At 51.8% G+C, this 15,840-nt stretch overlaps 1 protein-coding gene across 4 annotated transcripts in view; it reads right to left on the reverse strand.

Moving 5' to 3' along the window:
* ZFYVE27 (zinc finger FYVE-type containing 27) overlaps positions 1 to 15,840 on the reverse strand; it is a 91,204-nt gene that overhangs the window by 38,198 nt on the left and 37,166 nt on the right. For 2 of the 4 annotated variants that reach the window (XM_059169260.1, XM_059169262.1), the window contains 2 exons: positions 14,994 to 15,074; positions 14,078 to 14,157 (listed from right to left, as the gene is read on the reverse strand). In XM_059169260.1, the coding sequence (XP_059025243.1) occupies positions 14,087 to 14,157; positions 14,994 to 15,074 (152 nt within the window). In that variant the 3' untranslated portion in view covers positions 14,078 to 14,086. Of the gene's footprint in view, positions 1 to 3,218; positions 3,263 to 14,077; positions 14,158 to 14,993; positions 15,075 to 15,840 lie in introns of those variants that run through there. The other 2 variants (XM_059169263.1, XM_059169261.1) reach the window with 2 other exon arrangements.

Below are 15,840 nucleotides of genomic sequence, written 5' to 3' on the forward strand. Positions count from 1 at the left end.
TTACGTGTCCAAGTCTTGGTTTCAGATCAGGTCATGATCTCAGAGTCTTGACATTGAGCCTCATGTCGGGCTCTACACTCAGTTCAATCTGCTTGACATTCTCTTCCTCCCCCCATCCCTCCCCACTGCTATGCTCGCTCTTCCTCTCTCTCTAAAGTAAATAAATAAATAAAATCTTTTTTTTCAGATTTTTTATTTATCAGAGAGAGAGAGCGCACCCAAACGTGCATGTGCCCAAGCACAAGCAGCGGGGAGGGTCAGAGGGAGAGGGAGGAGCAGACTCCCTGCTGAGCAGAGAAGCCTGACATGGGGCTCCATCCCAAGACCCTGGGATCACAAGCCCAGCCAAAAGCAGCTGCCCAACCAACAGAGCCCCTCAGGTGCCCCAATAAATAAAATCTTTTTTAAAAAAGATTGCTACTGATTATTACACGATTATTAGTCAAAATAAATTCATTATGTTCATAACTCTCAGATGGCTGCTGAGATTCCTGCCACCTGGTGTACGTGGCCTGAATAATCCCCTCACCTTGACTGTGGGTGGGACCAGTGAATATAATGGACTATTACAATCTTTTGACTTTGAATTCATCAAAAGGGAGATTATACTGGGTGGGCCTGACCTAATCAGGTGAGTTCTCTTAAAGAAGGTGACCGGTCCCTTGAAAGAAAGGTTTCTTCTGCTAGCCTTGAAGACACAGCCTCCATGAACTCCATAGCTATGAGGAAGCTAATTCTGCCAAAAGTCACACATGCTTGAAAGAGGATCTGAAGCCCCTGATGACCCCACCCCTAGCTGACACCTTGATCACAACCTCATGAGACCCTGAACTTAAGCAGAGGACCCAGCTAGCCCATGCTGTGCTCCCCAGCCCGACTGACAGAAACTCAGGTCATAAATATGTACTGTTTGTTTCAAGCTGCTAAATCTGTGGAGATTTGTTACAGCAGCAACAGAAAACTAATACGTGTGCCTGAGGCCTCCCCACTGGCCAGAGACTCACCCTACCCAGGAAATCCTCACCATGGCCTGCACGGGCCAGAATGGAGGAGTGAGGTGTCCTGGCCGGGATCCCACTGTTAGCAAGTGGCCGAGCCAGGCTGCAGGCCAGGCCTGTCTGACTTGGGCCCTGGCGGTTTTGTTTCCACCACTGATCCTGCAGGTGGCTGGTGGATGCCAGCCACGCCCTCCCTGCTGTCACTGAACAGTTGTTACGGTGACTTGCAGTGATTTCTGGTGACAACAGGACCCTGCAGCTAAGAAGGGCACGTGGGGGGGTGGGCAGTCCCCTCACTGACTCATCAATGCTCACGCTTGACCACAGCAGCTCACTAGGCAGGCACAGGGAGACGCGGGTCCCCACTCACAGCCTGGCCCAGCGCCCCCTGGCCCAACCCTCTCCGCAACACACTTGCTGTGACCCTTCTGTCACAGCTGGCCTTGGCCCGGCCTTCCCACCAGCACTGTGACAGTCCGCATCTGACGAGGGCTCCCAGTGCCTGCCGGGGCTCTGGGCACACAGGAGGCACTCACTCCAGGACACTGGCTGAGTGGATCAGAGTGAAAAATGGTAACTTCTCTTCCTCCTCCAGATCCCAGGGGCCACAGGTGCTGAGATACATTCTGAGGCCCAGGAAACTCCATCCTTTCTCCTCCTCTCCCACGGCCTCATCTCCTGGGCTCCAGGGCCCCAGACACTGCTCCCTTGCGGGGGATACAGGGAGATGAAGCCCACTCTTCCCAGCTGTGCTGCGAATCACCGCATTCCACCCCACTGAGACCTTCCCAGACAGAAGCAGCACCTGCCCGGCGGCCTGGCACCTCCCACATTCCCAGACACTACACCTGCTCCCTCTGCTGGCAGAAGTGGGCAAGTGCATGGAGAGCCGCGCTCTGGGGAGATGCTGGCAAGGCAGGGAGGGCAGAAGAAACCTCTGAACCTAGAAAGACCCAGGGTAGGAAGGTGTTAGGGGAGGTCAGGAGCCTGCCTGAGTCAGGCCCGTGGGCTTGGGAGCCCTCTGGCTCGGGAGCCTGGAGTACATTACCTCCACTCCACTCGCAGGGCTGGCGAAGCAGCATCAGGCGGCAGGTGCTCTCTGCTGAGCATGGGCTGGTTGGGAAACTCCAGACCAGGAAGGAGACATTGCTTCCACGCGGAGAGCACATGACTCACAGGGGAGGCAGCCCTCGAGCTACCTGGTTTTATCCCGCGATCGTAACACCTAGTGCTGCATATATGCCTACTACACATGCCCCTCGTCTATGCCTGCCGCAGTCACGCCGGGTGGATGCTATTACTTCTGCCACAGGATTGAGGAAACTGAGGCACAAAGTAAGCAGCAGAGGTAGAATTCGAACCCCAGTCAGGGCATCTCTACAAGTCCTTGTTCTTCGCGTGACCTGTGCACGCGTGCCTCATATACTCTTTCTAGTCCTAATCCAAGAAGGCCTCACTACTCTTGATGGTCACGTGGGGCTTCAAAGCCAAGGCTGGCTCAGGTGCAGCTGAAACTAGGGGTAGCACCTGGGGTGGGGAATGGCGGAGTCCCAAGATAAAGCAGCATGATGGGCACCTCCTGGCTGTGTGACCTTGGGCAAATCACTTAACCTCTCTGAACCAATACATTTTCATCTGCAAAAGAAACATCATTCCTGACTTAGAAAGCAGTTGTGGGGATTAGAGATTCCCGGTGTCCAGTTCCCAGCACGGAACACCTGGGCCCAGAAGAGCTGTTGCTGTTCGTGGTTACAACAGCGTCACCATGGGTTCTGATATTCCTCCCTTCCCTCGAATGGGGGCCAGCCTTGCTGCTGATGAATGGAGTCAAGTGCAAGTGAGGGTGGGTGCTTCAGAGAGCAGGCAGTAAAAGGTACATTCCCTCCATGTCTGCTTCTAGATCAGTCGCTCCAGGGAAGCCAGCTGCCATGTTGTGGGGACACTCGGGCTGTCCATATGGCTTCCGTCTAGCAGCCACATGCGTGAACTTGGAAGCAGTCTTCCAGCCCCAGCCAACAGCTTGACTGCAACCTCATCAGAGATCCTGGGTCAGAACTACCCTCCATTCCACTCCTGAGTTCCGAACCCACAGCCGCCGGGGAGATCATAAACGTTTGCTGTTTTAAGTTTGTCGTTTATTAGTTATAAAAATAGAAGCAACATCCTTTAGAATCAGCATCGTTGGACAGCCGCTGCTGGGGAGTCAAACTGCCCCAGGCTCCTTCACAGCTGTGATCACAGGGACATCTGCATGGAAGAGGTTCCTGGCCATGAAAGAAAGAAGGATAACTAATACTTACTGAGCACTTGCCATCAGCCAGACATGGAGCCAAGCACTTTCCATTTATCCTCCCAACACCACCCTCAAGAGGGAAATACTATCACCTTCATTGCACAGATGGGGAAACTGAGGTACCAAAGGTTGAATTACCTACTGAAGACCACACAGGGCAGGACCTGCATCAAACTCCAACTTCTTAACCGGTATGCGGTGTGGCCTCCTGAAGGGCATAGAGGCTCAAAGGCCATTCCCCGTTCCTGTCCCACACAGGCCCCCGCCACTGTCACCACACGCTTGCTCTCTCCGGTGAGCGTGACTAACACGGGCTCCAGGACAAATCCCACCCAGCCTGCGTGCGTCCCTTAGCCAAGCCAGTGCTTGTGTCCTCTCTCTCCTGTCAGGGGAGCCCATCCTCCCTCAGTGCTGTCACGGAGCATGTTCACGGTGAAAGAGCCCCCGTCCCCAAGGCATCTAGTCCAGCACCCCCTGCCATTCGTCCAGACATAGAAAGGCATCCAGAGAGGTGCAGTGGCTCATGTAAGGACACAGAGGCAATCAGGAAGCCCTGAGCGGGAACCCAGGTCTCCTGGCTTCTCTCAATCCAGCCTGCACACAGGGGTTGCCTTTCTCAGCGACACCTGCCCCAGGGTCCGCTGTGGGCCCCATCCACCCACCCAGACACCCAGGGCTGGAACCAGAGGCCAAACTTCCCAGCACCCTCCGTGGTCCCAGCCCCTGAGGGAGCCAGGAGGAGGGGGCTTATCTCTACCTGTGAGGCGGTGTTGTCTCACCCCACCCCCGCCCTCCCTGCCCGGCTGTCTTGATTAATGAGCTGGTGCTATCTTATCTCCCAGCTGCTGCAGTTAGGGATTATTGGGTAGTGGCAGGGCCCCAGGAGGACACATTCTGCCCCTCAGATCAACCTGAGAGGTCCGCAGGAGGGCGGGGAGCGGGAGGAGAGGGCACCGAGGGGTCTGTTCTCCAGCTGCCATCTTGCTCTCCTACTTGAACTGAGTCACTGCAGAATGTGTAAACCACTCGAGACCACGCCTAACGTGTAATAGGAGCTCAGGAAATGGTAACCACTGTTACTTGGGGCTAGTGTCAACTCTGGGAGTTCTTGGGCCTGTGCCTACTCTGGGGCTGACCTGCCCCACTTGGCTAGCCAAAGTCTCGACCACCCACCAGTCCATGCGCGAACTAGGAAGGGACCTCCCACTCCAGCTTCAGATGCACCATCTATAAAATGGGCCTAAATTTGGGGTTTAGAAACAGGGTTGCAGGTCTGATAGTATTTTATTGAGTGACCTGACAGCGGGTTTAGGGATTTATTTATCTAGCTATAAAGCTTTAGAAAACCCCTTCCCACTCAGCCTCAATTTCTTTGTGAACATGCTGTTATGATCTCTGGCCTCCCCACAGCTGGGCTAGGATGAAACTTCTGGAAAGCTGTTGGGATGGCTCCACGTCTATTGGGAGTGTGGGCTTTGGGTTCCCAGAGAGAGTGAGACACCATACTCTGACCACAGGGTTCAAGTTGATGCATGTGGCTGCTCCCAGAACCAATCCCCAAATCTAGGCTGTGCTCTGGGAGAGGAAGGCCTCCTGAGTCACAGACTGCCAGGCTACGGCTGATCTTCTGCTGTGCCCAGCTTACTCCACTGCCTAGGTGTGATTGCTCCTGCTCCCCAGGTGCCCGCCTTGGATAGTCAGTCATGTGGCCCCGAGGCTGAAAGAACAAGGTTCTCTTCTCCCCAAGGGATGGAGAGACTCCAATCTAACCTTGAGCCAGTGGCCAGCACATCTGAAGTCAGGCAGTTAACTCCACCAGGCGCATGCGGGGCCTGCACCCAGAACCCCATGGCTCAGGGGACTCCCACCGACCTCTTCCCTAGCTTTCTCAAGGAGCACGTGGTCGCTCTGTAGGAGGCAGGAGGGATGTGAAGATGAGTGAGGGCTGGGAGGGGAGGGGTGAGTGAGGGGGAGGGACTTTCAGATGAGTAGATAGGATAAGGGGAAATGGATGAATGAAGGGGAGAAGGAAAGAAAAGCAGCTGAATAAAAGGGAAGAGTGGACCAATGTAGGAAAGGAAGGAAGGATGCTGTAAGAGAGGCACGAAGAGATGGATAGATGGACAGAGGGATGGATGGATGGAGGGATAAGGGGTAGGATGAAGAAAGATGGATGTCAGAGTCTCACTGGACCCCAAACCCCACTGCTTTACTGGGTACAGCAAATAAGAAGCCCAGCAGAGGACTTTATTTCCAGAAGGGCATACAGATGAACTCTCTGGGGCCCCACAGCCAGTCTTCCCTCCCCCACTCCAAAGACATTCCTAGGACCACTCCTTTCCCCTGATTCTCTGCCTCTTCCCACTGTCCCTTCCCAAAGGGCAAAGGGCAGCACAGCCAAGGAAAGCTATCTGCTATCAGCCCCATTTATCCCAGCGCTGTTTACTCTGGGTCTGCAATTAACAGAGTCTCTTTCCCAGATCAATTAATAGTGGGGGGCCCAAAGAGGGCACTGGGAGCCCCGACAGGCCAGGTTACTTATGGATGAACAATGGGGAATGGATGGAGCCTACTCCCTCATCTTGTTCTGATGTGTCCCGTCAGCCACCCCTTCCTGACTCTCAATGAGGCAGTTCTCAGCTCAAAAAGGCTGACAGGGGATGGTGCTAGAAAGCCCTGCCTCCAGTTATGTGGGTGCAGCTGGGGTCCCAGATCTGCCTTCATCTAGGCAGCTCCCAGGATCAGGGTGAAAAGATCAGACAGCCTGTGGTGAAGATCTGGGCCTAGGAAGGGACCAGACCTGGGTTCAGAGACTCATTTCTTCCCACTTAGCAGCCTGTGTGAACTTGAGCAAGTGACTTAATCACTCTGAACCTCTGTCTTCCCCTCCATGAAATGGGAATGATGGAAAGACAGAGCTATGTCAAGGTCAAGGGTGCTGTGAGGATGGAATGAGTTCACAGAACATGTTCGTCATTGGCCACAGCTTTGAGCTCCTCTGGGGACCCTGGGGCACATGTCCCCACCTCTTTATCCTCCTAGCTCCTTCTACTCTCCCCCAGGGTCCTATCAGGGACCAGCAAACACCTGCAGGTTCTGTCTCGTCACTTGCCCGGCAGGACTCGAGAAGTTCCTGGCTGTCCAGTACAGTAGCCACCAGCCCCATGTGACAATTTAAATTAAAATTAACTAAAATTAATGATCATGATCCAGCCATTAGAAAGGACTGCAGCACTGACACACACTGCAACACAGATGCACCATGAAAACAATCTGCTCAAGCGAGAGAAGCTGGCGTGAAAGGTCACATGCTGTAGGATTTCATTTACATGCAATGCCCAGAATCGCCAAATCCACAGGGACAGAGAGGGGCTGGCTGGCTTCCAGGGGCTGCGGGCAGGGGGCACGGGTGCTTCACGTGGACAGAGTGATGAAAATATTCTAGAACTAGACGCGGTGGCTGCCGTACACTGCGAATGTGCTATCCGCTCCTGAACTGTTCACGTCAATAAATGGCTGATTGTATCTTATGTGAATTTCATCTAGCTAAAAATGTTCAATTAACTTAAAAGTTCAGCTCCTTGGTAGCACAAGCCACATCTCCAATGCCCAGGAGCGACACACAGCCAGTGGCTACCACACTGAAGAGCACAGATAGAACAAATTTCTACCACTGCAGGTTTTTAAACAAATGTGATTCTAGGGGCACCTGGGTGGCTCAATCAGTTAAGTGTCTGCCTTTGGCTCAGGTCATGATCTCAGGGTGCTGGGATCGAGCCCAGTGTCAGGCTCCCTAATCATGCTCTTTCTTGTTTTCTCGATCTCTCTCTCTCTCTCAAATAAATAAATAAAATCTTTAAGAAAAACAAAAACAGGGGCACCTGGGTGGCTCAGTAGGTTAAAGCCTCTGTCTTCAGCTTAGGTCATGATCCCAGGGTCCTGTGATTGAGCCCGGCATCAGGCTCTCTCCTCAGCAGGGAGCCTGCTTCCTCCTCTCTCTCTGCCTGCCTGTCTGCCTACTTGTGATCTCTATCTGTCAAATAAATAAATAAAATCTTTTAAAAAATAAAAATAAATAAACAAAAAGAACCCTGATCTCCAGGTAATCAAATGATAATAGTGATAAGACTTCTTCACGTCCATTACCTTCTCCGACCCTCTCACCAGCATGGCATCATTATTTTCCTTTAAGAGGTGGGGAAACCCAGAGAGGGGATGTCCAAGCCTGAGCTTGCACAGGAAGTGATGGGACAGGGATTTGGTCTAGGGCCTACAGGCATCAGGTCTGGGGCCCTCTCTGCCTCCCTCAGAGCTGGGCCCAGAAGTGACGACTCAAGTCCCTGACCATCTGGCTGTCCTGCTCACATACCAGACTTGGTTTCACCTCCCGTCTGCTTTGTCCTGAATGGGCACTGGCACCAGACTCAAATGGAAAAGGGTGTGAACGGGTGCAATCTGGAAGGTGAAGGGTGTTTAGTTCCTGTTTGCAAAAAATGTGGGGAAGAGGACTGACATTGCCAAGTGATTTGGAATTTTCACAAAAATTCCAGGAAGCCAGAGGCTGGGTAATGCGAGTGGAGGGAAAGAATGCACCTTTCCCTGACCCCAAGCTGCCGGGCCACAGAACCCGGTCAAGAGGGCACAGACCCCTGTCTCTAGTGGACCCTGAGCTGTCTTCAGAGTCCTTGGGGTGGCTGGGTGGGGAGTCGGGGAGGGGCACACTTCAGGCTAAAAAGGCCTAGAAATGTTCCTGACCTTGGCACAATCCAGACCCGTGGGGCAGCAAAAAACACGGAATGTCGGGGGGAGTCAGAGCTCTGCTGGGTTCCATTCGTCACTGTACTGCCTGAGTGACCCGGACATCGTTCCTCAGCTCTCTGAGCCTCAATTTCCTCCTCTGCAAAACGGGGACTGATCACACAGACCTCCTTCAGTCGCTGAAGGATGAAGCAAGATATCAGATGTGACTCCCAAACCTGGTAAAGGAGAATTATCCTGCCGGGACACCCACAGCTCTCAGCCACTGTCCTCATGAGGACCTCCCAGGAAGTGCAAACCTCTGGAAAGTCTTCAGACCAAGTCCCTGCTGATAATAATACTAACAGCAGCACTGTGCCAGGCTCACTGAAGCAGGATTATGAAATCCCAGACGGAGGGACAGACTGGCTGCCCAGTCGGTGTGCAAATGTGTGTAGTGCCTCTGGAAGATTCCCAGCTGTGTGACCGCAGGCAAGTTCCTCAATCACCTTTGATTTCTCATCTGTAAACAGCAGTGATAAGAACATCTGCTTGTTGGCATTGCTGAGAGGTTTAAATGAGATGATAAAGCACTCCTGCCCGGCCCAGCCTGGGATGCACAATGTCTGCTAACACCGGTGTTAATCAGCTGGGTGCTGCGGAAGGTGAGAGGGACAAGTACCTCCCAAAGCTGACCCCCAGGCACAGGAAGCAGGTTGTAAGGAGCCTCTAGAAGGGAGAGTTCTTTCATTTCAGCCTCAAGGAGGCCCATGAGCCTTGGAGAATGGCTGCAAGCAGCTGGGGGAGGACCCCTCCAAGGCCAGCGTTTCTCATCCTGGTCCCCAGGCCACTGCCTCAGATCCACCTGGGATGACATGTGTTCAACTAGAATCTGCAGGTGACCCAGCAGCAATCCGAATGTGGGAACCTCTCTCCTCCCCTGGCTGTCGGGTGTGCCGTGCGATGGCCCACGTCGGCCAGCCCAGTGCAGGGAGCCCAAGGAGGCCAGGACAATTCACAGGTAACCCCAAACCTCGTCGACCCATTGCACCTCTAACAATCCAACAAAAACAGAACCACCACGGGGCATACGCAGCGGTGAGGTCTAACACCAGGTACAGCGCACGGACGGGAACAGATGCCCACCAGTCAGAACACCCAGAGTAGCGGAATCGGGCCCCACCAGCGGCATGAGCCCCAGGGAGAGTTCACGCTGGACGGGCGCACTGCGGGCTCTGGGAACGCCCCCTGGGTTGGGCTCTGGGCCCAGCCCCAGTCCTAACCACACTTGCCCCCTCTCATCTATTTTATCTGAGGGGTTCCCACAAGCCACATCATTTGAAAACAGGATCGCCTTACTTTAAAAACACCAGTGGTGAAAAGCACTGATTTATGAGTGCTTCTCCACAGGGTCTCTCTCTCAGCCTTTGGGACAGGACGACTCTTGGTCGTGCAGGGCTGGGCTGGAGTTAGGCATCCCTGGCCCCTGCCAATAAATGCCAACGTCAGCCCCAGGCTCCCTCGCCACCCTACACAGGCAGGGTGGGGCCGGCTATCCATGCAGCTGAGAACTTCTAGCCCAATGCTCCCCAGCTTTATAGCTGAAACAACTGGGCCCTGAGAAGTCAAGCAACCAGCCCAAGGCCACAGTGCGGCAGGCGACTGGAGAAGAGGAAAACCACAAATAGTAGCTTGAGACCAACCCCACCAGGACCTCAGGTTCCCAGAGGTGGGGAGGAGGCAAGTAGGGACCCCTTTTCAGAGAGGCTTGTATGAACCCCGACACCCTAACCCGCCAGCCGGAAGAACAAGGGCCAGGTAGCCCCTGCCGTGGCCTGAACCCTCAGCACAGAAGAGCCATTCTGAATCCAGGAAAAGAGCTGAGACCACCTCAATGGCCCTCAGGGCAAGCGTCCAGCAGTTCCCAGGCTCAGGCCCCAGCTCCCTCCCAGCAGAAGACAATTGCTCCATTGGGTAGGGTAGTGGACTGGAGATTCCCTGGCCCTGCTGGGCTCCTCCCCACCAGCACCCTCTCCTTAATGAGGCCATTGTTTGCCCAGGGTTCCCCCAACAGCTGGCCCCCACTCCTACCACTCGTGCCCTGGGTTTCCCCTCTGCTGTCCTGCCCTCCAGCACCTCCTGGGGGCTTCCTGACTTCCTCCCCTAAACCCTGAGCACAAAGGCCCCCTGGGGCCTCTCTGACCTACAGTTCCCCTTGCCAGGCCGCTCATGTCCCTCACCCAGCCTCTGTTTTCCAAAGTAATCAAAGATGCATGGGCTGCCAATCTACTCCTGTTCAGCATGAGAGAAGGAGCTCCATCCTGAGAGCATGTAATTCCAGCCAAAAGCAAAGAAATCTGTTGTTTTATTTACAGGCAAATGAACCGTTCTGTGTTGATTTGGGGAAACATGGAGAATAGTTTATGAACCTTTATTAGTGCCTTCACACACCTGGGTGGTCAGGAACCACCGGAATAGCGAATAGCTTTCAAAGGAAACATCTTAGAAATCTGGGGTCCTAAGGGCCCACACAGCCGTAGCTGGGCTGGAAGAGTGGAGGCTGTGCACACGTGCCTTACCCGCGCCCCCCCGCACCCCGTGACGACACAAAACTCCAAACACTTAGGCCACAGCACTTTTAAGCATCTTCAGGTATTTCTCATTTAATCTCCCCCCACAAGTCTGCAGCAGAAAGTGCCTGCTTTGCCAACAGAAAAACTAAAGCACAAGGAACTGTGTCTGACCTGAGTTCCCACAGCCCACAAGTGGTGGAAGCAAAGCATGATACGAGGTACCTTTGACTCTGTGTCCAGTGCTTATTCTCCTTTCCACAGAGATGAGGCTTTGGGGGCACCTCTCTACTTCCCCACAGGGATGTTGTGCTAGTGTTCATGTACTTGTGCGTTGCATAGCTGCCCCTCTAGATCTTGAGCTCCCTCAGGGGCAGTGGCCTGGCCAACCAGGGTCAAACCTGCTGACAGCCTCGGTCACTTGAGTCCCATGGAAGTCTCTGGCCCTAGGACCCTCCTTTTCTGCAAGAGAGTTGGGGTCAGGGCTCAGTAGGATGGAACCCCTAGCCACTTCTCACATGTAGGCAGGAATACACAAGCCACAGAGGGAACTCCAAGTTCTGGTTCTGGTTTGTAGCTGTGTGATTATAGTAAGTTACAGAACCTCTCTGGGTCTCAGTTTTCTCCTATTAAATGGGGGTAATAATACCTATTGAGATCATGAAAGGAAAGCACAGATACCAGGCATGATGCCGGGCACCTAGGATGTCCTAAACACATGTCAGAGAGAGGGGAGGGAAAGAGGGAGAGAAGTCAACATGAGCCTTGGGGGCTTGTCCCTCACCCCCAATCCCTGAACAAGCATGAAATACTCCACAACTGGACTTCCCTTGGTCCCCACCTCTCCTCACAGTCACCCTATAACCCTCCTGATCTTCCTTGGGCCTCCCAAGAATTCCAACAGAGACCAAAAAAGGTTAGCGGAAGCTAGCTCCAGCCTGAACCTGGCTCGCTCCAAAGTCTCCTTTCTTCTGACACTTCCTCCCACCAAACAGTTGTCCACCCATTCAGTCATTCATTCATACAGCATTTATTGAGCACCTGTTATGTGCCTGGCAGTGCGCTAGGAGCAAGAGAAATGGAGCTCTTGCCCTTGTGGAGCTCTCTGTCTACAGGGATGCCAGAAATTAAGACAATAGACCCAATGCCATGATGACCAACATGAGGAGGCCACAAAGGGGAGTTCAGGTTCCATGAGCAAGCCCAGTGAAGAGGTCTAGCCTTCCAGAGTCTTGGGAAGAACTTGACACTACAAACAACCAGAGCATCTGAGGGACCAGAGCTGAAGGGAGAGGCTAACAGGTCAGCAGTGTGAAGTGACCGGTTCCCTCCTGCAGAGCAGAAAATGATGAGACCAGAGAGCAGCCCTGAGCAGTGAGGAAGGACAAGTGGGAGGAGGGAGAGCACAGGTGGATTTAAGAGAAACTTAGGAGCAAGGAGCAATGGAATTTTGGTAAGTGTCTAAAGACCACTGTCAGCCAGTCTCAATAGTATTAACTAGCAACTGTGTGTAGATAGCTTTTCCTGTCTGCACTGCCGTAAGCAATTGTTAAATGAACTCTAATCCTCTAAATAATCCTAAAAGGAATTACCGTTATTATCCTCATTTTGCAGATGAGAAAGCTGAAGCACAGAGAGGTTCAATAACCTGCCCAAGGTCAAGTAGCATTGCTGAAATTAGAATTCAGTCCTACTTCAGAGTTCTTGGCCTTAGCCAAAACATTTAGCTGCCTCTCTGATATGCTTCTAGCTGCGGTTGCCTACTAGCCAGACCCTGGGGGCCCCAGGTATGCTGGGAACCCAGGGCAAAAGCCTCCTCTACACCCCCAGCCCTGGCCAGAGAATACCAGCAGTGCCCATCCACACCCCTCCTGCTGCACTTCAGATAGGCTTCCTTAAGCGAAGATATGCCCCAGTCCAAGACAAGCTTGCCTCTGCTTTGGTTCCAGTGAGACTCACCGATGATATCCAGTGAGTGTGCCTGCCAGTGTCCAGGGTCATAGAAGGGAGGACCGTGACTTGCCTCCCTGGCCACTTAATTCAATGACAGTGAGCCCAGCTCCAGCCTCTCTGTGAGCAGGACCCCATGGCTACCAGGGCACTCAGAGATCCTTGAAACATGCCCCCCCAAACTGCTTCCCAGAGCACAGTCTGCATAGCAGGAAGGCTCTGTGGGTGGGGCTGGGGACCTCTGGGGCAGATGCTGACTTTACAATCAACAAACCTAAATGATGGAAAGCGAAACAGTGCTGTAGTAAGAGGACTGGACTGAGAGTCAGGAAGGCCAAGTTCTAGTTTCCTCTTACAGACAATGGTTGGGATGGGGGACGTTGAAGGGCAATAGCAATGGGGCCCTGCTCGCTCTGTGAGTTCTCCTAATTACACAGGCCACTCAGGCTGGACTTCTTGCTGAGCACTCAGGAGCCCCTGCTGTGAAGACAGGTATTCCCAAGGGGGAGCACTGAGATCATAAAAGGCAGATAATTCCCGAAGACTCTGAAATAAGGACAAGATTCTGTCTCATCACCTTGGGCATCACAGCCCTCCTGGGAGGCAGGTGAACCTGGGCCGGTGGACCGTGCTCACAGGCTAGGACCGAAGAGGCCCCACCTTGGGCAGGCAACAAAGCCAGCCTCACCCCCGTCATCCTCTCCACCTCCTCCTTCTTCCTTATTTCATTTGCTCCTCAGGATGGCCCAGAAAATGTGAGCAGAGGTGGTCCTCCCCATCTCACCAATAAGGAAACTGACACTGAGCATTTGGGGCTGGGAGGACTTGCTATTAAGTTGAAAACACACAACTGAGATCTTTTAAGTCCAAGCTTGGTACACTCCCCACTGCCATGCACTGCCCCTCCCGGTGGGGCCTTGGGAGGCATGAATGGGGCAGATCTCCCACTCATGGCTCCATTACCATGCTAATCACAATGCTCCCATACGCCAGGCACTCTGCTGGGTGCTCCTCTCTTCCCTTGCTTCCGTAAGTCTTAACTAACACCCAGTAAAAAAATGTTCTTCACCTCAGTCTACACATGAAGAAAACAAGGTTCAAAGTTCAACAGACATACGTCCAAGGATGCACAGCCAGCAAGTGGCCAGAATTCGCCACCAGTCAGTCTGACGCAAAGCCCAGACACTTCCTGCCACACTACCTTGCCTTTGTGTGTCCATGTCCTCCACAGGATGGGAACCAAGACTGTTTCATGCATATGCCTGGCCCGCAGCAGGCTCTAGTTTAATGTTCGTGCATGGAATGATTATTCCCAAGACAAAGCATTAAAAGGAACGAAGAAAGCTATTTCATACAGATAGAAATTATAATCCAACCAGAACAGATAATGGTCATGAACCCTTATGCTCGTAACAACATAGCTTCAGAGTATATAGAGCAAAACTGATTCAAAAAAAGGAAAAAATAGTAAACCCACAATCAAAGTAGATTTTATACACCTCTATCGAAAATGAATAGAATAGGGGCACCTGGCTGGCTCAGTCGGTGCAGTATGCAACTCTTGATCTCGCGGTTCTGAGTTTCAGCCCCATGCTGGGTGTAGGGATTACTTAGAAAGAAAGAAAGAAAGAAAGAAAGAAAGAAAGAAAGAAAGAAAGAAAGAAAGAAAGAAAGAAAGAAAGAAAAGAAATGAACACAATAAGTAAACCAGCAGTTCTTAAACTTTCTGGTCTCAGGAACCCTTTACACTCTTAAAAATGAGTGAGGTTTTAGGGCATCTGGATGGCTCAGTCACTAAGTGTCTGCCTTCAGCTCAGGTCATGATTCGAGGATCCTGGGATCCAGCCCCGCATTGGGCTCCCTGCTCAGTAGGAAGCCTGCTTCTGCTTCTCCCTCTCCTAGTACCCCTGTTTGTATTAACTCTCTCACTGCCTCTCTCTCTCTCTGTAAAATAAATAAAACCTTTAAAAAAAAAAAAAAAAGATTCAAGTGTTTAAATTACAGACCTTTCATTTAGGTGTTTTTTTTTTTTTTTTAAGATTTTATTTATTTATTTGACAGAGATCACAAGTAGGCAGAGAGGCAGGCAGAGAGAGAGGAAGGGAAGCAGGCTCCCCCTTGAGCAGAGAATCTGATGTGGGGCTCGATCCCAGGACCCTGGGATCAAGACCTGAGCTGAAGGCAGAGGCTTTAACCCAGTGAGCCACCCGGGTGCCCCTCGTTTAGGTGTTTTTACACTTAGCATGTTTAAAATTAAAACTGAGCGAAAGTAACAAAAATAAGTAACAAAGTAAGAAAAATAAACCAGTTATATGTGAAGATAAATAACAAATTCTGTGAAAAATAAGTATATTTCACAAAACAAAAAATAGTGAAAAGAGTGGCATTCTCTTGATTTTTGCAAATCTCTTTCACATTTGGCTTACTAGACTCAGAATTTCATACCTCCTTCTGCATTCGATCTGTCGTTGCATGTTGTTTTGGTCACAGTATATGAAGAAAATTTGGCCTCACACGGAAATGTAGCTGCAAAAGAGAATAATATTTTAACAGCCTTTTCAAACACTGTAAATACTCTTCTTTGATACTACTAAAAAATTGCCATGTGGCCATTCCTTAAATGTTGGTTGTAATGTAGAACCTGAACCTGAATTGTAACGTAGAACCATAAACTTTTCTTACTCTGTTACCTTAAGTTCCATTGATCTATCTTGTACTTAGAGTGACTCTTTAAATCGCATACAATTATGACCTTGTAGACTCCCTGAAAAGGACTTGGGGACCCTCTGGTGAACCCTGACCACATCTGGAGAATCGCTAAAGCAGGCAATAAAAAGGCAGAAAAATGTAGGACTGGATTACATGATTAGCAAGGTTGACCTAAGAAGTATCTATGTAAAACTTTGCTCACAACAAACCACAAATACACATTTTTTTTTTTTTTAAACAAACTGTCCCTTCTATCACCTGGGGGCAATGTGCACCTGGACAGACCGCAGAAGCTCCATGATGGAGAGAGGCCCAGCTTGCCAGGTGCTCCACACAGCTGCCCAGGCCCTGGAACAGCCTCATCAGGAAGAGGCATCACATCAGAGTGCAGAGCCAAGGTCACCCACTGGCTCGGCCGCAGCGGGAGTTCTTTCCAAATGAGTGCCTCATGGCACAGCTCCCACCTGGGCTGCATTCCCATGAAGGCCTTCCCTCCTTAATCTCACCGTGTCAGGGAGTTGTCAGGCAAAGACGGCCCAGCCTCCTTTTCCCCACAGCTTCCAGACTGGCACCCCTGCCCTTA

This window comes from Mustela lutreola, chromosome 4 (assembly GCF_030435805.1).
Source record: "Mustela lutreola isolate mMusLut2 chromosome 4, mMusLut2.pri, whole genome shotgun sequence".
Lineage (NCBI taxonomy): Eukaryota > Metazoa > Chordata > Mammalia > Carnivora > Mustelidae > Mustela > Mustela lutreola.